Source organism: Eleutherodactylus coqui, chromosome 9 (genome assembly GCF_035609145.1).
Source record: "Eleutherodactylus coqui strain aEleCoq1 chromosome 9, aEleCoq1.hap1, whole genome shotgun sequence".
NCBI classification, from domain to species: domain Eukaryota; kingdom Metazoa; phylum Chordata; class Amphibia; order Anura; family Eleutherodactylidae; genus Eleutherodactylus; species Eleutherodactylus coqui.
The window spans coordinates 144,902,438-144,923,483 of record NC_089845.1 but is presented as its reverse complement, the minus strand read 5'-3'; the positions used below and the strand labels follow the sequence as shown (position 1 = coordinate 144,923,483).

Here is a 21,046-nt window from a genome sequence, read left to right as displayed (position 1 = left end):
TTTACACTTTTTTTTTTTTTGTATTACCGGCGCATAAGACGACCCCCGACTGCAGAGCAGATTTTTCGGGGTTCAAAAGTCGTCTTATACGCCGGTATATACGGTATATAGATATTAGATAGATAGATATGATATAGATAGATATGAGAAAGATAGATAGATAGATGTGAGATAGATAGATCGCTAGATAGATGTTAGCTTACATAGAATAGTTTGATATATGGTTAAGAAATGACCACTACAGTATTTGATCTGAAAAAAACATAATGGGTTAGTAAATGACAGTATAATTCATCATTTTATCTATCACTTTCCATGCTATTGTCTAGTGATGATACTAAAAAAATATACTCTGCTTTCAATGAAAAACAAAAACCAAAATGTTCTGCGCTTTTTTATTGGTTATTTGGTTAGGACTGATGCTCTTCGGCACTGAGGCCCTGGATGCAAACCATGGAGAAAAAAAAACTGCATTAGGTTTATGCATTCTCCCCTTGCTTGAATAGGTTTGCTCCATGTGCTCCAGTTCTCTATCACACTCCAAGATGATACTGGTAAGGTTAACTGGCATCCTGTGAAATTGGCCTTAGACTGTGTGCCTGAGATAGAGAAATCACATTTCCAGTCCCACAGGAGATAAGGACTGATGTAAGTGATTGGAGTATTTGTATGAAGCTGTGGACTGTGCTGCCACTATGCAAAAGAAAAGGGGAAGAAATAGATTAATTAATTTCATTAATAAAATATAATTATTATAACAATTGATTAAACTGGAAATGGAATGCTATATTCACATGTGGCAGATTCACTGCAGCAAATGAAGAATCTGTTTTCTACAGCATGAATCTTTTTTGCAAATTATATAATATACATACACACACATATATATATATATATATATATATATATATATATATAAATAATATGTACATACATATGTGCGTTTATTCCCCCAGATTCTCCCAGTGCTGCATGAATACACATCAAGATTTGGTAGGGTTAACATTAATAATGCAGGGAGAGGCATTAGAATCCAGGATCAGCAAATATGCTTGCAGCGATCTTCTGTATATAAGATAGACAGTTGGCAAAAGTGTATGATAAGGAATTCAAGCAAAATTAATAGTAATTCATTCTGTATTCCATATAACTGTCTGTTTTTTTATGTTTTGGCTCATTTTTGGCATCTAAATATCAATCTTTCGGGCACATAGGGAATATGGTGGGGACTAAACCGCTCTACTTTTTGTGTCTTCTAGCAGCTTCATAACTTAAACTGTACATAATACAGATGATACCTGCATTTTTTACCATTTCAATGTATGTTTAGTGAATGTTGTTTGCGAATACCCAGATGATGGAAATGCTTTTTTTTTCCTTTAACAAAAAAGTCTAGAAATTATTTAAATTAAATGTTAATATAACAATTTCCAACGTGCTTTATTTCCTAATTGTTTGACTCTATAACACTCTCTTTCCATCTATACCATATATATATATATATATATATATATATACATATCACACATTATATATATATACATATATATATATATATATATATACATATCACACATTTTATATATATATATATATATATTTATCTATATATATACATATCACACATTATATATATATATATATATACACACATATATATATATACATATCACACATTTTATATATATATATATATATATACACATATATATATATACATATCACACATTTTATATATATATATATATATATATATATATATATATATATATATATATATATATATATACATATATATATATATATATATATATCACTGAGTTTTATATGTATGCAAGCTCACACATATGGGTTGGACTCTCTTGAGATAAAGACAAACAATATAGATGAAAATCAGCATCTGCAGAATGCAGCAATCCAAGGATTCCATCTGAAGCAATCACTTAACATATCATTCATAATGCTAGCCTTCTCAAATCATCCTCATCCTGTCAGTAGCATCTTTCTTCATTTTCTCCTGCTATTCTGTTCCAAGAAAATGGAATCTCTGTATCATTTACTGTCCATGACCCGCGATTCTGACACATGGGAGGATTTTTTATTTATAACAGGCACAATATATTTTCCCTTTATTAAACTAGATGAAAGAAATATAAAAAATGCACAAAGTTAATTTTGTAAGTGAAAATAATTATGGCTAAATATTGTAAATTTTATCAACTGTAATGAATTATGAATCTCTTTCCTGTTGTATTTATTATTCACCAACTGTCATGTACCTAGAAGGAAGAGAAATCTGCTACAAATCATAGGCTCGGCTAGATGTAATTTGGTTTAATATTAAAGGAGATTGTACTGTGCATAAAACAACAATAAATAAAGATGTATCTAAAGGATGGATTTATTGAATGGATAGAGCTTTGTCTAGAATTTATAAAGATGAAGCCATTATCTGTAGTGATAGAACTGAAGACGTCCATGACGATGCTACGCTGTCCTTATTTACAAATAAACTAGAAGCAGATCTGATGGAGATGAAATCCAACAAATGGAATATAAAAGAATGCAGATACAAAAACAAGGTCACATGCTCTATGTCCTGAGGTTTATTATGCGGTACATTGCTAAGATGTTATATAGAAATTAGACATAAAGGAGCACTGAGCTTATAGCTGGTAGTTTACAACAAAGAGTATCAGCTAGTGTCATTCTCCAAAATGTATGAAAATGTCCCTGGGAGGTCACAAAAGAACAAGTTATGGGATATAAAGTAGCGACCACGGCAGCAGAAATGCAGTCCTTGTCTCTAGCTCATGACCTGAAGGTTGCAGGTTCAATCCCCACTTGGGTCAGGTAGCTGGCTCAAGGTTGACTCAGCCTTCCATCCTTCTAAGGTTGGTCAAATGAGCACCCAGCTTGCTGGTGGTTAAAAGATGACTGGGGAAGGCAATGGCAAACCATCCTGCAAAAGCAGTCTGCTAAGAGATGTCACCGTAGGAGTCAGTTATGACTCAGTGCTTGCAACGGGGGACTTTGTCTTTACTACCTGTGGCCCTACTCAAAGCCCAGGGTTGAACTAAAAGTTTGAGGTGCAAAAACTCAATTAGGGGCCCATGTGCAATGTTTTTTCATGGCTCATAGCAACATTTAATCTGTAACTTTCCACGCACGCTTGCTCTCTAAGGCTGTTTATATGGGGTAAATTTAAATGAAAATCCACATCAGAAATCCACTTGGTTGCTGCAGACTTTTGACATGGGTTTTCCATTTGTTAGAGACATATGCAATTTACTATAGCCAGTGGAAAAAATCCACGTGCAATTTTACAACACAAAATACGTGTTAAAGGACATATCAGTTTCTCTTCTGCACATGGATTTCAAGTTTGCATGCCGAAAAAAAATCTGCCTTATATACACTGCAGTGCGGATTCCCACTAAAACGAATAAGACCCTTCAGGTGCGGATTTTGCTGTGTATTTTAAATCCACAGTGCAAAACCCCATGTGAACATGGTCTTAAGTGATCCGTCGGTACAGTAATAGCAGTAAGGGGTGTTACTGGGATTTTAAGAGATCATGGGTAGAGATGAGCGAGCATACTCGTCCAAGCTTGATGCTCGTTCGAGTATTAGGGTGCTCGAGATGCTCGTTACTCAAAACAAGCACCACGCAGTACTCGTCTTGATTAAACGAGCACTGACCATTGAATTCAATGGAGCCGGCAATACAGCCGGCTCCATTGAAAGCAATGCGCTGCGGGCGATCGCGGGATAAATTGTCGGGAAGGGGTTAAATATATAAGCCCTTCCCTGCAATTCATCCTGAAATGTGTAAAAATAAAAAAAATATATATACTCACCTTTCCGCTGCAGCCAGAGTTCAGCTGTGGCCGCCGGCAGTTCTCCTGAACTGCTTCTCTATACTATTCAGCAGCCGGGGCTTTAAAATCCCCACCTGCTGAATGAGCTACCTCTAATTGGTCCAATCTGATTGGTCCCGCTGAGCCAATGAGAGGCAGCAGTCACTCATCCATTCATGAATTCATGAATGGGTGTGTGAGTGAGACCTGCCTCTGATTGGTCAGGCTGTGACCAATCAGAGGCAGCTCATTCAGCAGGCGGGGATTTTAAAATCCCTGGCTGCTGAATACTACAGAGAGCAGTTCAGGAGAACTGCCGCCGGCCGCCGCTGAACTCCGTCTGCTGGGACCGGGTGAGTATATATATTTTTTTTATTTCTACACATTTCAAGATGAATTGCAGGGAAGGGCTTATATATTTAACCCCTTCCCGACAATTCATCCCGCGATCGCCCGCAGCGCATTGCTTTAAATGGAGCCGGCTGTATAGCCGGCTCCATTGAATTCAATGGGCTAACATCGTTCTTCTCTTCCACAGCTGTTACAGCTGTGGCAGAGGAGAACGATCTTTATGCTCACAGTGCGGGGGAAGGGGGGCGCTCTTTCCGCTATTGTGGCTTAATAGTGGGACCTGGGAACTTAAGATGTAGCCCAACATGAAGCCCCTCGCCTGCCCTATCCGTTTCTGTGTCGTTCCCATCACTTTTGTGAATTTCCCAGATTTACACAAATGAAAACCTTAGCGAGCATCGGCGATATACAAAAATGCTCGAGTCGCCCATTGACTTTAATGGGGTTCGTTACTCGAAACGAACCCTCGAGCATCGCGGGAAGTTCGACTCGAGTAACGAGCACTCGAGCATTTTGGTGCTCGCTCATCTCTAATCATGGGTTCAATTTCTAAGACTTATGTTCCCTTGCCTTCTCACACACAGTAATAACCTCTCTTTGTACCCACACACAGTGCTAGATCTCTCACCTGCTCATGAGGATCTTCATTTCCTGTAGTATAGGAAAGAATGCAAGAAACTATTCCAACAGCATACCCTGGAGTCTGATTCTTCCTATTAATGGAACTTATCACATGCTCATGACATCATCAAAAGTCCTTCAGATTCTCCAGCAGCTGATTGCCCCCTTAACTGCAAGCTGGCCTAGTGCCCCCCTCATTGCACCCAGGGCACATTCACAGCCTGACCCCCATACACAGCTACACCCCTGCAGAATTAACCCAGTTTTAAAACACTTCATCTTTATTTTTTTACTAGTAGTTATAAGGAAATTATAGTACCAGTATTTGTGGTGGCTCTGCTACATGCACGTCACACATACAAAGCTCTACTACATGCTCATCACACACACACAGCTCTGTTACATGTACATCACATACAGCTCTGCTACATACATTCTTCATCCTTTACAACAGGGATCACAACCAGCACAGCAGAGTCATGCACACATTTATCAACCCTGGTCATGTGACCCCCTAAATCCTTCCACACAGGGGACTGATCACATGACTGTGACATAATCAAAGGTCCTGTAAGCACACGGCTGCTTTCTGGCTCTGCAGGTTTTTAATAGAGTAAAGGACCTGTGATGACATCACCATCATGTGATCAGGGGCAGAGCTCAGAGCCCCGGTGACTGATCCCATGACAGTGGCATATTCACATGTATCTCACACAGTCACTCACAAACAGGTGGTCATTGGTATCCCATAGCAACTGAGGCCGCAGGGGTTTGTTGAGGATGTAGTCCTCCCGTAATCTGCACAGGAATGAAGGACCTGTGATAACGTCATCAATGTGTGATTAGGGGTGGAGCTCAAAGCTCAGGTGACTGATCACATGACTAAACTCACACAGTAACTCACTCACTCACGGACAGATGGTCATTAGTATTTTGATAACACCAACATATACTTCAGTGGTGTACAGAGATTGTCACCACTCTCTGTCCCTACAGGGGCTCATAATTCAAATTCCAAATTAAAGCCACCCTCTGGTTTCAGAGCAAAATTCCACCCCAGGACTGGAGGGGGCATATTACTTTCAGTTTTCCTTCTCTATTGTTCTTCTGATCCAATGGTTCTATGTCCAGTTTTCAGCTGTCTAAAATGGCCAATTTAATCTTACGGCTACCTAAACCTCACAGTGCATTGGTAGTCTTAGACTACCAATGCACTATACCTGCTCTCTTATTGGCCAGAGCTGCTCAGGTGATCAGCATTGGCCAGTCAGTCTGCATCAAGTAGTTAGAAAATTTCTGCAGTTATCTGCAGTTATATTAGTAGACCAGTACGGAAGAACAACTGCTGTCAATATATCCCCATCCCGGAACAAACTTTTGTCCTGAACATAGAGGGTCGCTTTAACCAATCAGTATATTTTTGAAGTGTTGGAGTGTGCGTCTGTTGGTTATACCACCTCTAGCTGTGCTGAACACCCTTTTTGATAGCATACTTGTAGTGAAGCAGGCAAGCACTTCTAAAGCATGCTGTGTTTGAACACTGGCTACTCGTCCAGCTTAGACAGCCAGAATTCAAAGGGACCAATGCTATGTCTGAGTACATCCATTGACCATCATTGATAAGTGCTGCCTGTGACTAAAAGTCCTACCCTGTGCTGCTACTGCAGGCTATGAAGGGCTGAAAAAAAATATGCTAAACCTCGATTAGACTTCCCCTGCCACTGGTCATATTGCTGCAGTGGTTTCCTGCTTATCCACCATGAGCAATCCATTATAGATGCATCCCCACAGTTATGGGGAAATGCTGTGCACGGGCTGCTTAACAGTCATTCTTCTGGGTCAGACCCAAGAGTGTCTTATGGCAGGTCCCGCCATCCACATAGAATAGTTGGATGGAAGGAATGCTGCTTCTGCACCTATATTATCCCCCTTCCCTCTCTTTTTCCTCCTCCTGCTCTTCTTTCTCTATAATTCTTCCACGGATGGAGAAACATGTTGGAGAAGATGCTCCTTTCTTGCCCAAAGCCACCCTCCCTGTGGTATTTGATATCCCTTCCTCCTATGGCAACACTTCATTGTCTTTGAGCGTCTTTGATCTGCAGCGCCTCCACAGGCACAAAGTGACAATCCTTCATTCAGCGCCTGCTAACAGCATGCACCGCCTTGTACTCCGCGATTGCTGTCTACTGCTCTACTTTGGCTCTGTAACATTTGCAATGTGGAATTTCACCATGTAGGCACGACACAGATGACTGTTGTGTGGTTGCCCAAACTGTCGCTACATCTCCAACAGACGAGAGGCGCATGGGTATGAATGCCAAAAGTGTGGGCACAGTTTCCTGGCCTTTTCCAGCAATGGATGTAAACCTGGGTAATTGTTTAGGAAGCGCTGCACTACCAGGTTCCTTACATGGTCCAGGCAAGGTATGAGTGTGAGATTTTCACGGCGAAGGGCTATCAGCAGATTTGTCCCATTGTCACAAACAACCTTGCCTTCAGATTGTATGAGATCAGCCATCTGTCAGCCTGCAGAGCCGTCAACAGCTCTTCCATTGTGTGGCTGTACTCCCCTACATACATGAGGTTTAGGACAGCATGTTGCCGTTTACCATGTGCAGTGCTGCATGTTCTGGCTTGAGAAAGGTGCTGCTAAGCACAGAAATGCATTACCTTGTTTTAAATAAAACATTACTCTACACTGGATCCTGACTGATTACGTGGATCTATACCATATGGCTGGATTGGACACTTCAAGGAGGGGGCATCTCTCCCACATACGTCCTCCTCCATAGTAAGTGTTGTTTTGAGATTTGCTGATTGATATTGCATTTAAAGCTATCCCCAAGCATTCCAGGAGCGCGAAACATTTTTTATTGATACCATCCAAGAAAACGTGTTGCAACAGCACTTCCAAAAATTACAACTGCCAGTAGGAGGTGTAAGTAGTCATGCAAAGCTCAAAATCCAGACCTTACTCCAAAGCCCGGTAGAGTAATCCCAAATGAAAGATGAATGATGAATGATGAGCAGTATACCAAGTGTCTTTGTTAAAGCAATTTGCATCCGTAATGATGCTCCTTTATTCAACTCCAGAAACACATCATACAATGTTTCAACCCCATCAGGGGTCTTTGTCAAGCTGAAGCTCCACAGGCTAACACCCACATTAAATATACATTTAATACGGATATCAGATACGAATATCTGTACCAATGTGCAGGGTGTTGATAGGTGACACAAAGAAGTGGATGAAGGGAAGAAGGAGGAGGAGGGACAGGCATGGATGAATATCCTGCAAGTCAAGGGGGTACCATGAACGTGGACCACCACTTTTAGCTTCATGTCCCACCTGCAGGACACTGACTCAGTGTACTGTTAAAGATATGTAATGCTCCTGGCAATGCTTGCTGGACCACATGTAGATAGTCAGGTACACCTTGACACTGACAGCATTCTGCAATGCCAGGGACACGTTATCACTCTGATGACGGTGAAGGCAGGGGCAGCTTTTTGGGCAAAGATATGGTGGCTGGGCATCGCACAGTGTGGGTTAGCATGGAGCATCGCATTTTGGAAGGCGTCTGTGTCCACTTGCCTGGAGGGAAGGATTTCCAATGCAAACAGCTGTGCAATGCGTGCATTCAGGCTCTTATGCTCGTAAATGGTTGGGTGGTATTTTTTATGTTCCCATAGCTGGGGGGATGGAGGGCTGGCTTCTGACCTGGGACACACTGGAATATGTCAATGAAGGTGGTGTTGATGATGTTGGCTCAACTTCTGTTTACTATTTCACACTCATGGTTCTGAAGCCTCCAGCCCGGTCATCAATTGTGAAGAAGAGGCCTGAAGTTGGCATGCTACTGCCCCTATATAAAACTGCCTTTTTGTGCTCAGAGGCTACTGTATGACCAGGGAGGGAGATGGAGTAAGAGGAAGCTAAAGCAGCAGAAAAGGGAACAGGATGAGGCTGACTCTTTGCCCTTTAGCCCAGGTAGGCTTTCCAAGGGTAGTGGGGGTTCATGTAGCTGTTCATACACATTGTGTTGAGGTTGTTTACATTATTGCCACATTTTAAATGCTTACCACAGATCTTACAGATGACCGCTCTTCTGTCATCAACTGCAATTTCAAAGAATACCTAGGCTGCACAAGTCCTGTGAACAGACCTAGCTGTGGGCCTAATATTGGTTCATCTGTGGCTAGTAGTAGCTGGTGGTGACATTGCAGCCCTTATGTTTTTTTCGGACACTCTGCTCCCTTTCTTACTAAGGTGCTGCCCTACAATGTCTGTGTTTTCCTCCTCTCCCTGCAAGCTGCTATGATGACTCTCCCTGCCTGTCCATGTTGGGTCAAACACCTCATCAATTTCCGCCTCCTCTTCCTCATTGTCATCATAGAATTGTAGAGTTGAAGAGGACCTCCAGGGTCATCGGGTCCAACCTCCTGCTTGATACAGAATCCCTAAATCATCCCAGACAGATGTCTGTCCAGCCTCTGTTTGAAGACTTCCATTGAACTCACCACCTCCCATGGCAACCTGTTCCACTCATTCATCACCCTCACTGTCAAAAGGTTTTTTCTAATATCTAATCATCTAATCTAATATCTTACATCAAGGCACCCTGGCTGCTGATTGGCTGCACTTTGATCTCTGTAGCAGGCATTTTGGAAAATGTAATTTTCACGCAATTTTCACCAAAATCTGGTCCGACTTAGAAAAAATCTGAGCAGTAAAATAAGCAATACTACTAAGGAGTAGCAACAGGAATGACCATTAGGCCTTAGTCAGACGGGCGTTTTTTCGCGCGATTTGCGCATCGCATGTCGCATGCGCAAATCGCGTGACCGGCGGCGAAAAATCGCGGGAAAAATCTGCACCCAGCCGCGTTAATCGTCGCAGCAAAACGCCCGTCTGACCGGAGAAAAATCGCCGTGCGCATCAAAATGTGCATGAAACTTAGACTGACCGGCGAAAAAAATGATTTTGGTGCGCACATAAAACGCAGAACGCAGATAGGCGCGATCTGCGAATCGTCGTGTCCTATAATTTTTTGCATATCCGCATAAAAAGCGGACATGTGACCGATACCATAGCGAACCATTGGTTCTATATATGTGCAAATCGCATGCGCAAATCACGCGAAAAAACGCCCGTCTGACTAAGGCCTTAGGCAGCAATGTGGAGAGGCGATAAATGCGATTGATTGTTTAAAGAACAACATATGTACAAAAATAGTGAATAAATATACATTGTATGGACAAAAGTATTTGGACGCTGCATGTTTTTTAGAAAAAGTGCTTTATTATTCTATTTAGTAACGTGTCGGCCCTCCTTCTGCTTGCATTGCAGCGGCAGCATGTTGAGGCATACTTTCCACAAGTTCTCTAAAGGGCAGAAATAACTCGCCATTCCTCATGCAAGGCTGTGAGAAGAGATTGTTGTGAGGATGGGTGTGGGTGACGGTGTTGTACCCATCGCTCCAGTTCGTCCCACAAGTGCTCGATCGGATGAATAGTTATTACAAAATGAGCAACTTTTTATTTCACCCATGCCCTTCCCAGAATACCGTTCGGCAAACTCAGTATTTGCATATTTACTGAAAAACATGCAGTGTCCAAATACGTTTGTCCATGTAGTGTATTAACCCTTTCCAATCCAATTATTTTTTATCAGCCATTCTCCCCAGCTCCAAATAAATTGGAGCTGGTGAGAATGGATGAGAAAAAATAAATTTCCCTGCACCCTCCTGAACTGACAGAGTTCCGGAGGGTGCAGGTGCTCACTGCACCATGGGAGGGCCTGCTTACCTGTCCGGCGTCTTCCGCGTTCTCCCTGCTGCCTCCCGGCTCGTCGATCATGTGACAGCTGGGGGTCAGGTAACACCGGCGGTCACATGATTGTGCATTACATAGCGCTAATTTAGCCCTATGTAATGTGTAAAGGAGAAGGCAGAAAGGGTTAAAAACCCTTTCTGCCTTCTCCTCGTGGGTCCTCAATGAGGACCAGTGCAGGAGTGTATCTGCACCCGATGTGCGTGACGATCGGGTGCAGATGCACTCCTGCACTGCAGTGTCGGGCCTGTCCCGACATCGGAGCTGTGGAGGGAAATTATGATTTTGGGCCAGGCCCGACATTGGATTGGAAAGGGTTAATAGGTGAATATAGATTGTTAGCCCCAATGGTGACAGAAAATATCAAGTGATGTAAAATGCATGTGCCATATAAATAACGGTGCTTATTATGAAACATAGGGCGAACATACTAACTCTATGCAGGTGTTTTTAAATAAGAACCTAGGACCCCAACATTGCAAGACAACAGTGCTACTCACTGAGCCCCATTGCACAGGATTTGTGTGTTGCGAGATGCACAAATTCCGCACGAATATGAACCCCATTCTTTTGAATCGGGTTATACACATGGCTGATTTTTTCCCACATTGCATCTCACCTATCTTTGGGCATGTCCTCACATCGTCCATTGTTTTCAATGTGATGTCTCCCCATTGAAAACAACAGTAGAAACTCCGCAATCCTCCGCCGTATCGCGGGAAAATCGTATGTTGGTGAGTGCAATATCAGCCTGTGATTCACGGGCCAATATTGCACTCGCTCATGTGAAGTTCGCCTAAGGGTATTGTTGAAGTTCTGGTTCATACCAAAATTCAGCAAACCAACTGAACATTTCAAAAGTTTGCTCTCATGTCTATTTATGATTATAGCTATCAACATTGTTGGCCACTAGCACACCATTAGTTTCCAAACACTAAGACAAAGAGTTACTGGCATAAATGTTTGTATGAATGCATGCTGATATTTCAGGATTAAAGGTACAGTGCAAAATTAAAAATAGTAAAAAGCTTACCATTAAAAAGCAATTTTTTGATCTTTTAAATTCATATGGTTAGCTTGTAGAGATGAGCGAGCGTACTCGGTTCGGGTGTTTTTGCACTCGAGCACTGCTTTTTCCGAGTAACTGACTACTTGGACGAAATGATTCGGGGGGCGCCAGGGGTGAGCGGGGGATTGCAGAGGAGAGTGGGGGGGAGCTTCCCCCTGTTCCCCACTGCTACCCCCCGCTCCACCACGCCGCGCCCCGCCCCCCCCAAATCTTTTCGTCCGAGTAGTCAGTTACTCGGAAAAAATTGGTGCTCGAGTGCAAAAACACCCGAACCGAGTACGCTCGCTCATCTGTATTGGCTTGCATGAAAACAGGTTTCAGGGGCATAATATGAAATTGGTTATGGAAAGACTACAACAGTTCGGTTGTGGTTTACTGAATGTATAATAAAGAAAAATATGGTGATAACATACAGCAATAATATTTGTATAAAATGCAAATAGTTCCTATTGTTTGATTAACGCTATAACTCGGTCCATACCCTAGGAGTATGTGCCCTTAATATTGTGCATGCAGAATAGAATTATCACCGTCAATAAGTGGATCTCACTGGCCAGGGGCAAAAAGCTCCACAGATTTTGGTATAAATAGAAGTCTCTTTAGAAGTCACATAGTCTTTAAGGAAGTTCAGTTAACCAAAAGACTCAATCTGGTAACTGAAACATGCAGTCACTGTCCCCTGCACAGCTTATTAGCCTAGTACCTTTGGGTCAAGATTGGGAAAACATGGAGAACAATGATCAATAAAGGGCGCAAAAGTCAGCCTCCACTGAACGAATAATCATCATCACCTTTGGGGAGGCTGTACTGTGATGAAGTCAAAATAATATGTTTTACCCGTGATGAGCTTGGGTCATGATTACACACCACCGAAACTTGAATATCTGGACACTGTCTGTAGATCTACCTGTTCTCACCGATGGTATCACTCCTGGTGACAGCTCAGCACTTGTAGACACTCAGTAATTGCAACTGATGTCCTTGAGCAATAGACAGACCTCCCTCAAGTTGTAACAGCTGGGTAATGCCACTCCAGGAAACTAAGTTGCTCTTTTTCTCTCTCTCTCTCTCTTTGGTAGAGAAAAACCCAACTCTCCAGTAGCACTGGGGCAGCTTAGTTCCTACAAGGCTCTCTGCAAAAACTGCTGAGGAACAGGTCCCGTTAATGCACAGCAGCAAAATTAAAGTAAAAACACACAGTCATGTGACCTCTCTGAAGGTTCTAGCAGGAACATATATAAAGTTCAGCAATAATATACAATACTGTGCAAAAAGAATGCAAAGTAATAATGCTTTAAAAATACAAGTCTTAATAATTTATTATTCTTAATTAACGAAAGGCAAAGTGAATGAACAAAAGAGACATCAAATCTGGGAGAGACTTTGCTGATGCAGTATAACTACCCAGTGTCTTGTTGGTGTGTGTATGACCTTTGACATTAAACTGTCTTCCACAGCTTCACCTTTTTAGCATAGTTAAGCTGCCCCTTATGCCTCATGTCCACGTGCGGGTCGGAATCCAACCTTGCCCACGGCCAGTGACCGATGATTACCTATATTTTCCTGGCAGCGGCGTCCTCGTGGATCCCTCCAGTTCTGGGTTTGCTGTACTACGCGTGTTCCTCACAGCTCACCGTCGGACATGCGCAGTACTTTTTTTTTTTTTGTAAACCTCCTGCTATCCCACGGCATCCAGGGCACGTCCGCAGTGTCACCTGCGGATGTGCCATGGATCAGACAGCTTCCATTGACTTAAATGGAAGCCATCAGTACAGGATCTGCACAAAACTGAGCATGCTGCCAAAAGATCCAGAAAACAAATCTGAATGCTTTAATTAAAGGGGTTGTCCCGCGGCAGCAAGTGGGTCTATACACTTCTGTATGGCCATATTAATGCACTTTGTAATGTACATTGTGCATTAATTATGAGCCATACAGAAGTTATAAAAAGTTTTTTACTTACCTGCTCCGTTGCTAGCGTCCTCGTTCCCATGGAGCCGACTAATTTTCGCCCTCCGATGGCCAAATTAGCCGCGCTTGCGCAGTCCGGGTCTTCTGCTCTCTTCAATGGGGCCGCTCGTGCAGAATGCCGACTCCGTGTAGCTCCGCCCCGTCACGTGCCGATTCCAGCCAATCAGGAGGCTGGAATCGGCAATGGACCGCACAGAAGAGCTGCGGTCCACGGAGGGAGCAGACCCCGGCGGCCATCTTCAGCAGGTAAGTATGAAGACGCCGGACCGCCGGGATTCAGGTAAGCGCTGAGCGGTTTGTTTTTTTAACCCCTGCATCGGGGTTGTCTCGCGCCGAACGGGGGGGGGGGGGGGGGGGGTTAAAAAAAAAAAAAAACCCGTTTCGGCGCGGGACAATCCCTTTAAGCTGCGGATGGCCTATGCGTCCCTATGGGTGGTTTGATTTGTGGATCTCCTGTGCGGGTTTTGCAAATCAAACCCGCCCGGTGACATGAGACCCACTCCGTTTTACGTCTCCTACACAGTTGTTTCTGTTTCAGTTAATGACTGCATTTCAATCTACATTAGAAATGGATGATTTGGTATAATTGGTTAATCAAAAACCCGTACGATAATCCTAGAAGAATCTAGTGCACCTCAAAGTTGTGCTATTTTGAAGGCAAATGGGAGTAACACCAGATATTGATTTGATTTGCATTTCTCTTTTATGTGTTCACTTTGCACTTTGTTAATTGACAAAAACAAACTATTAACACTTTTTACTTTGCAGCAATTTTTCCACATCCGCCCGTAACGTTTGCACAGTATTGTACTTGGATTTTATGGTTATTGAACCTCTAACATGTATATAAGGGCATCATATAGGAGACTCTAAACTCCATATTACATACATACTTTACAATATTAATATGTTCTAGAGCCTCCAGAATAAGGCCTCAGTCAGACGAGCGTGTTTTTTGAGCATGGATAGGCGCACAAAAAATCGCGTCTACTAGAACCATTGATTTCCTATGAAGTGTTCACATGTCCGTTTTTAGAGGTGCAAAATACTCGCAGCTGCAAAGGACAGGACACGCGGGTGCCAATGCACCTGTTCACGCACATTTTTGCACATGCGTGGAGCGCATTTTGTTTGTACACATAGGTTCACAAAAAAACACGCTCGTCTGACCGAGGCCAAAGGAGAAAATACTGTTACATAAGAACATAACTCTCTGGAAAGGTTTTACTTCTTCTGAGGTCCCCAATAAGAAAAGAAAACTAAAAAAAAAATGATATGTAACAAAGAACAAAAAGAATAAAAAATAAGACAAGTAGCGATAAAATACAGTACAATACATTATCTGTCACGCGAAGCACATAAAGAATGAGACACTCATTGTATACAGAGTTAATATAAGAATCTCTAGCTTTTCTGCCCGGTGACAGGCCCTTATTTTCTGATCTGTACCGCAGCGTAAAGATGACAGCTTAGACTGTGTGTAGACATCCCTGCTGGCTTGTAGTGTGGTTTTACTGAAGTAGTTCCCCTTTAAAAGGAGACCGTCAGAGTCCAAATTCATCTCAAATACTTTATCTTTACTGAACACAACTGCAGATACAGCGGCACACCGGTCTAGTGTAGCTTTAAGGGCGTGTTCACATGTATAATGTTTCCTGTGCTGATTAGAGATGGATTTTGCTGCAGATTTGACACATATTTTAAGTTAGGCCGCCTGCAGACGGCCGGGTCAGATCCTGCTGTGAGAATTCTCGCAGCGGGACCCGACCCGGGCCCCTGCAGGGACCAGTGTGGCGCTTACCTCTCCCACGGCTCCAGCTCTCTGATGTGCCGGCTGTCGGCCAGCCGGCGCATGCGCAGAGCGGAGAAAGCGGCCCGGGAGACATTTCTGTGTGGGCCTCTGTGGGACACGCACAGAAACAGAGCATGCCGCGATTTGTGCAAATGCATGCGGACAAGTCGCGGCCGTCTGCATAGGATTGCGTATTGTAATGCAATCCTATGCAGGCAGGCAGGGGCGGAAATTTCCACCCGTGTGCAGGGGGCCTTATACATTGCAAAGGGTAAAATCTATGGTGTAAATCTTTGATGTAAATTGACTTGCAGAAAATGTCAAATCTGCACTGCTCGTTAATTTCCATCCATACATTTTTTCAGCATTTTTCACAGATTTATTAAAATCCCATCTACTTTGCTGCTACTTTAATATGCTGTGGATCTTCTGCCAAGCACATCAGAACTCAAAATCTACAGTGTCTCCACCCCTTGTGAAAATACCCTTAGAGGCACATTAGACTGGAGGGACTTACCCATTAACCCCCGTTCCCCATTAAACAAAGACACCATACGACTATATGCTGGCATATTGTGGGTAGGCCACAGCCTTTATTAAACTGTATAAAACCTTTTAACGAATCCTCTATTTTTCTCCTTCCATGCCAAAAAATAAAAATGTCCGATTCTAACGTCGTAAAACTGAGGCGTAAGAAGGCCCCTCTCGGCCTGAAAAAGCCCTTCCATTTCTTGCTGGCATGGAAGTCCTCAAATTCCGCCTACCGGCTGTGACAACTTCCTGTAACATTAATCCCATCACCCCTCTAATAATTCTCTTCATCCCCCCCCCTCAGCTCAGAGGGCGGGTGGGCGGGCGTCTTCACTCTTCTTCTCCCGGTCCAGAATGATCTTCCTCTTCCTTCTTCTTCCTCTAACCCTGCTAACTCCACCCCTAACCCCTGGTCACTTCCTTTCTTCCTGACCCCTCCCCTCCAGTCCTCAGCATCTTCGCCAGTAAGCTTTGCTGCTATCTAGACTGGAGGGACTTACCCATTAACCCCCGTTCCCCATTAAACAAAGACACCATACGACTATATGCTGGCATATTGTGGGTAGGCCACAGCCTTTATTAAACTGTATAAAACCTTTTAACGAATCCTCTATTTTTCTCCTTCCATGCCAAAAAATAAAAATGTCTGATTCTAACGTCGTAAAACTGAGGCGTAAGAAGGCCCCTCTCGGCCTGAAAAAGCCCTTCCATTTCTTGCTGGCATGGAAGTCCTCAAATTCCGCCACGAAGGATGCAGCATATTACTATGCTGCACTCCGCCCCCCACATGCCAGCAAAAGAGCCGACTCTACCCCATCCTGCAACCTAGATAAAAAGGTATCTAGCCCTATGTCGCTAAGATGCACTCCGTCACCTCGCATCATCCCGCGCTCTCTTCTCTCCAGCTCCCAATGACGTATTGCTATCCCACCTAACGCTCGCACATGCTTTGATATCCTAAAATTGACAGTCTTCCTTACTCTCTCGATGGCTTCATTATCTCTTGCCTCTCTCCAAATTCTTCTGGCCACGATATCTGACCAAACAATTACGACCTTCTTAAAAATTTCCTTGAAACGAAAAATGTCCGCTTTCATCAATGCTATCAACTCCGCCACCTTTATCTTCCCAAGGTCATTTCCACCAGCGTGAATAACTAATATCACTCTGTCATTCTTCCAGCTGCTGATTTTTAAAACCTCCTGGAGCAGCCTGGGCCATTGTAATCCTCTAATACCAAGCCAACGCACTGGCACATTAAGGCCTAAATTCACGCCAATGGGCCTATTTCTGGCTCTCTTTTCCGCCCAGTATACATAGGAGTGGCCCACCACCCATACTGTCCAATCCGACACTGTGGATAAAATAAAAGAACAAAACCAAAGCAGAAATCGCAACACCATAAACAATATTATAGAACTCTCAGATTTGGCCGAACATATGACCGATAAGCATCTGATTTCCAACGACCCACCTTCTTAACCCCCTCGATACCCATGCCACACGCAAAAGCGGACGTCGCAGCTCCGATCCTAAACGAATGTGATCCGAATTCCAAGGGGTTAAGGCCTAGCATTCTAATGCTATTCCGCATGACCGCCGTAAATTGGTATTTAGTTAGGGGAAAACCCGACGCATGGCACAAAAACGGACCAGTCCCACAGTGTCTCTTGGCGAACTCCTTTACCAGTAACACCGGGCACCACTTTGTCCCCAATTTTCCCACTCTAATCCATTCTCCCATCCCGTATATGTCTGTCTTTGATCTTCTGACACCTATCTTAATACAGTCTTTGTCAATTACCACGTCTGAGAAAAACAGCCCCCCGGGCTTTGACTTGCACGCCGATACTAACTCCCCGATGCGTAATGCGGCAAAAAAGGCGATGGAAAAAGCCGCGCGAAAAAGCTCTGCTTCGGAAGCATCTGTGCAGACCGACTCCACCACGTTGAGAATAGCGTTTAATAACTCGAACGTGATAGGGCGCCTGCCGTCCTTGGTCACCCTGTCCTTCTTCCACCCTTTTATTATTTGCCCAAAAACGAAGTCCTTCGTCACGTCTCTTGTCCCGTGTAAGCGCAACAAAAATGCTATGGCCGATAGTCGTTTTTTCGCCGCATCCGCTGAAGACCCGCTTTTACGCATCGCGGACAGGACATCTAATGTCACCGCCCTTGCTCTTTCTTCTGTTGGAAAAATTCCACCCGCCGCTGCTAACCATTCTTTCCATACTTTGTTATATCGGTTCCATGTGGTACTTGTTACTGACGCTTTAACGAGAGCTAACAGCTCTCCTCTATCACTTCCCACAAGAAAGCAGGGCAACATACCCCCTCGACCTCCGCCGTCGGGTGCAGCTCCCTGAAATGTGACATCTGAAAACGAGAAAGAGCATCAGCAGTAGCATTCAAATATCCTGGTACATGTCTCGCTTTAAACTTAACATTGTGCTGTAAACACCGTAAGATCAAATGGCGTAATGCTGCCAGCACCAACGTTGAGGATGACGATTGCTTGTTGACCATTTGCACCACCGATTGATTATCTGACCAAAAGCAAATATTACCGTTGGCCAACCTCTGGCCCCATATTTCCATTGCCACCACCAAAGGGAAAATCTCCAATAACGCTGTGTTCTTTATCCATTTTCTTTCAATCCATGTATCCGGCCATGCAGCACAACACCATTGATCACCCAATATTACTCCGAATCCGTATGAACCAGCTGCATCCGATACCAAGCCGATCTCTTCATTCTGCTTCTCCTCCTCCAGACATATTACTTGACCGTTAAATGAACTCAGAAAAACTCTCCATATGTGCAGGTCTGATCTCATCCCTTTTGTCACCCTGACAAAATGATGGGGTTCCTTTACCCCTTTCGTTGCTAGTGACAACCGCCGGGAAAAGGCTCGCCCCATCGGAATGACCCTGCACGCGAAATTCAACAACCCTAACAATACTTGAAGTTGGTGCAGTGTAACCTTCCGAGAACTGCCCACCAACTCCACGACTTGGCGCAAACGCGCCACTTTTTCATCCGGCAAGTGGAAAGTCATTTCCTCCGTGTCGATTTCTATGCCTAAAAAACCGAGCCTCGATGCGGGGCCAACCGTCTTCTCATCCGACAAGGGGACCCCGGCTTTTTTCATCAAACTACGAAACGACGAAAGTAAAAACTCGCAGGCCGTCGAATTTGCCTGACCAACAAAAAGAAAATCATCCAAATAATGCACTACCGATGAGATGCCCGTCTCCACTCTCAACATCCATTCCAAGAATGAACTAAAAACCTCAAAATAATAACAGGAGATAGAGCAACCCATCGGTAGGCACATGTCAACAAAAAACTGGTCCTCGATGCTGCATCCCAGCAGATGAAAACACTGCGGATGCACCGGCAGAAGCCGGAAAGCCGATTCAATATCGGCCTTTGCCAACCAGGCGCCTTTTCCCGCCTGTCTAACTAATGCAACCGCGCAGTCGAAAGACGTATAAGACACCGCCGCTTGCTCTTTTGATATTCCGTCGTTGACTGATTCACCCGACGGATAGGATAGGTGATGGATAAGTCTGAACTTGCCAGCTTCCTTCTTCGGAACCAGTCCCAAAGGGGAAACCCGCAAGTTCACGAACGGCGGTTCCCGGAACGGGCCCGCCATTCGACCCATTTCTACCTCCTTCAGCAACTTCTCCATCACCAACTGTTTATTATCGCGAGCGGACTTTAAATTCTGGCAAAAAGACGCCGACGAAACTGGGGAATGCGGGATAAAGAAACCTTCAGCAAACCCTGATCTAAGCAGGCTTGCTTCCAGTCTCCGGGGGTACCGGTCGAGCCACGGCTCCAGGTACTGGACGCTCACCGGCGTTCGCCCCTGTGTCGGGAACTCCCGTCGCTCGTTGGCGTCGGAAACAACGCAACGCCGTGTGCGAACCTCCACAGACCGAACATTCGTGCCGAAATTTGCACGATGTGAAAAAACGGCAGTGGCCTTCGTTGAAGGCCCAGCATGAACCGGATGGTTTTGGGGCCGCAGCAGCCTGCTGTCCACTGGCTCCTGCGGCCGATCCTTGAAAGCTATGTTTTACGGGTTTTTGCGCCAGGATCAGCTGTATCCAAACGTCAGTCGCCTTTGACGCCCAACTGATATGCTGTGAACCCGAAATTCTGCGACGAAAATCTTCGTCGTATCGCCACCAAGCCGATCCCCCGTGCAACTTATATGCACTGTGGATCGTGTTGATGTACACGAGCAATTCCGGGCCCTTCTGCGGCTGCTGCTTGCACACTACATGTGCCAAAATCAAAAAGGCCTGTAGCCAATTCCCAAATGTTTTGGCTACTTTGGGTTTTTTCTCACTCCCACGTTCAGTGAACCGTTCCTTATCCACTGACACGTGTTCGACTGATAACAGCGACCATATATCCACATAGTTACCATTTATAATTTTTGTTACCACTTCGTTCTCCAGCCCCGCATCCAACGGGGCTACTCCACAAAAAAGCGAGTCTGCTAATTTCAGACCCTCGCTCACCCCTGCCACCGAGGGCAGGCACCTTTGTCCTTGTGCTGGACCACCAACCTCGGGCGAGGCCTCCCTCCCCGGTTTATCATAGGACACTAGAAGCCCTTTTTCCATATCATATTTTTCCACCAAGGCTCTGAGAGCCACCATAAATTCATCCTTCCGGCTCGTGCCGGACACATTATCCCAAACTTTATTTAATTGAAACGACTCACCCGCCTCGTTGACCTCCGGCATAGCCAAGGGAACGTTAGGGGCGGGCAGTGATGTTTGATGGTATTCCCGTGCGTATCGTGCCGTGCCACTTTCTTGGGTGACACACCGGCTCCTCGGGCTCCTTGACATTGTAGCCCCGCAGGCTGACATCCTGTTACCCGGTCTGCTCCCACGCTCTCCTTGTCTGATATCTGCAGAAGAAGCCGGTGACCGTGAACACAAATTCCTCATGACCTGCATCTCCACCTCTCGGTTGCTCTGCCCTTCCCTCC

At 44.4% G+C, this 21,046-nt stretch overlaps 1 protein-coding gene across 2 annotated transcripts; it reads right to left on the bottom strand.

The window, feature by feature from the left end:
* Positions 1-16,685: 16,685 nt before the first annotated feature.
* LOC136578486 (uncharacterized) lies at positions 16,686-20,831 on the bottom strand. Of its 2 annotated transcripts, XR_010786637.1 has the most exons (3): positions 20,774-20,831; positions 18,359-18,403; positions 16,686-17,381 (listed from the first exon to the last, which is right to left on the bottom strand). XR_010786637.1 is itself a non-coding variant. In XM_066578596.1 (2 exons), the coding sequence occupies exons 1-2, from the start codon at positions 20,793-20,795 to the stop codon at positions 17,439-17,441; spliced, it is 987 nt and encodes a 328-aa protein (XP_066434693.1). In that variant the 5' UTR covers positions 20,796-20,828; the 3' UTR covers positions 16,686-17,438. The 2 variants fall into 2 exon arrangements, 1 of the variants encoding a protein (XP_066434693.1); XM_066578596.1 differs by having other exon boundaries at positions 16,686-18,403; positions 20,774-20,828.
* Positions 20,832-21,046: the final 215 nt, after the last annotated feature.

Bases quoted from the DNA above. Each gene is read 5' to 3' on its own strand.
- LOC136578486 (XM_066578596.1), bottom strand. From the start codon at position 20,795: ATGCCGGAGGTCAACGAGGCGG. The intron at 18,404-20,773 runs GTGAGTCGTTTC...TCTCGTTTTCAG, and splicing joins GCCGGAGGTCAACGAGGCGG to ATGTCACATTTCAGGGAGCT.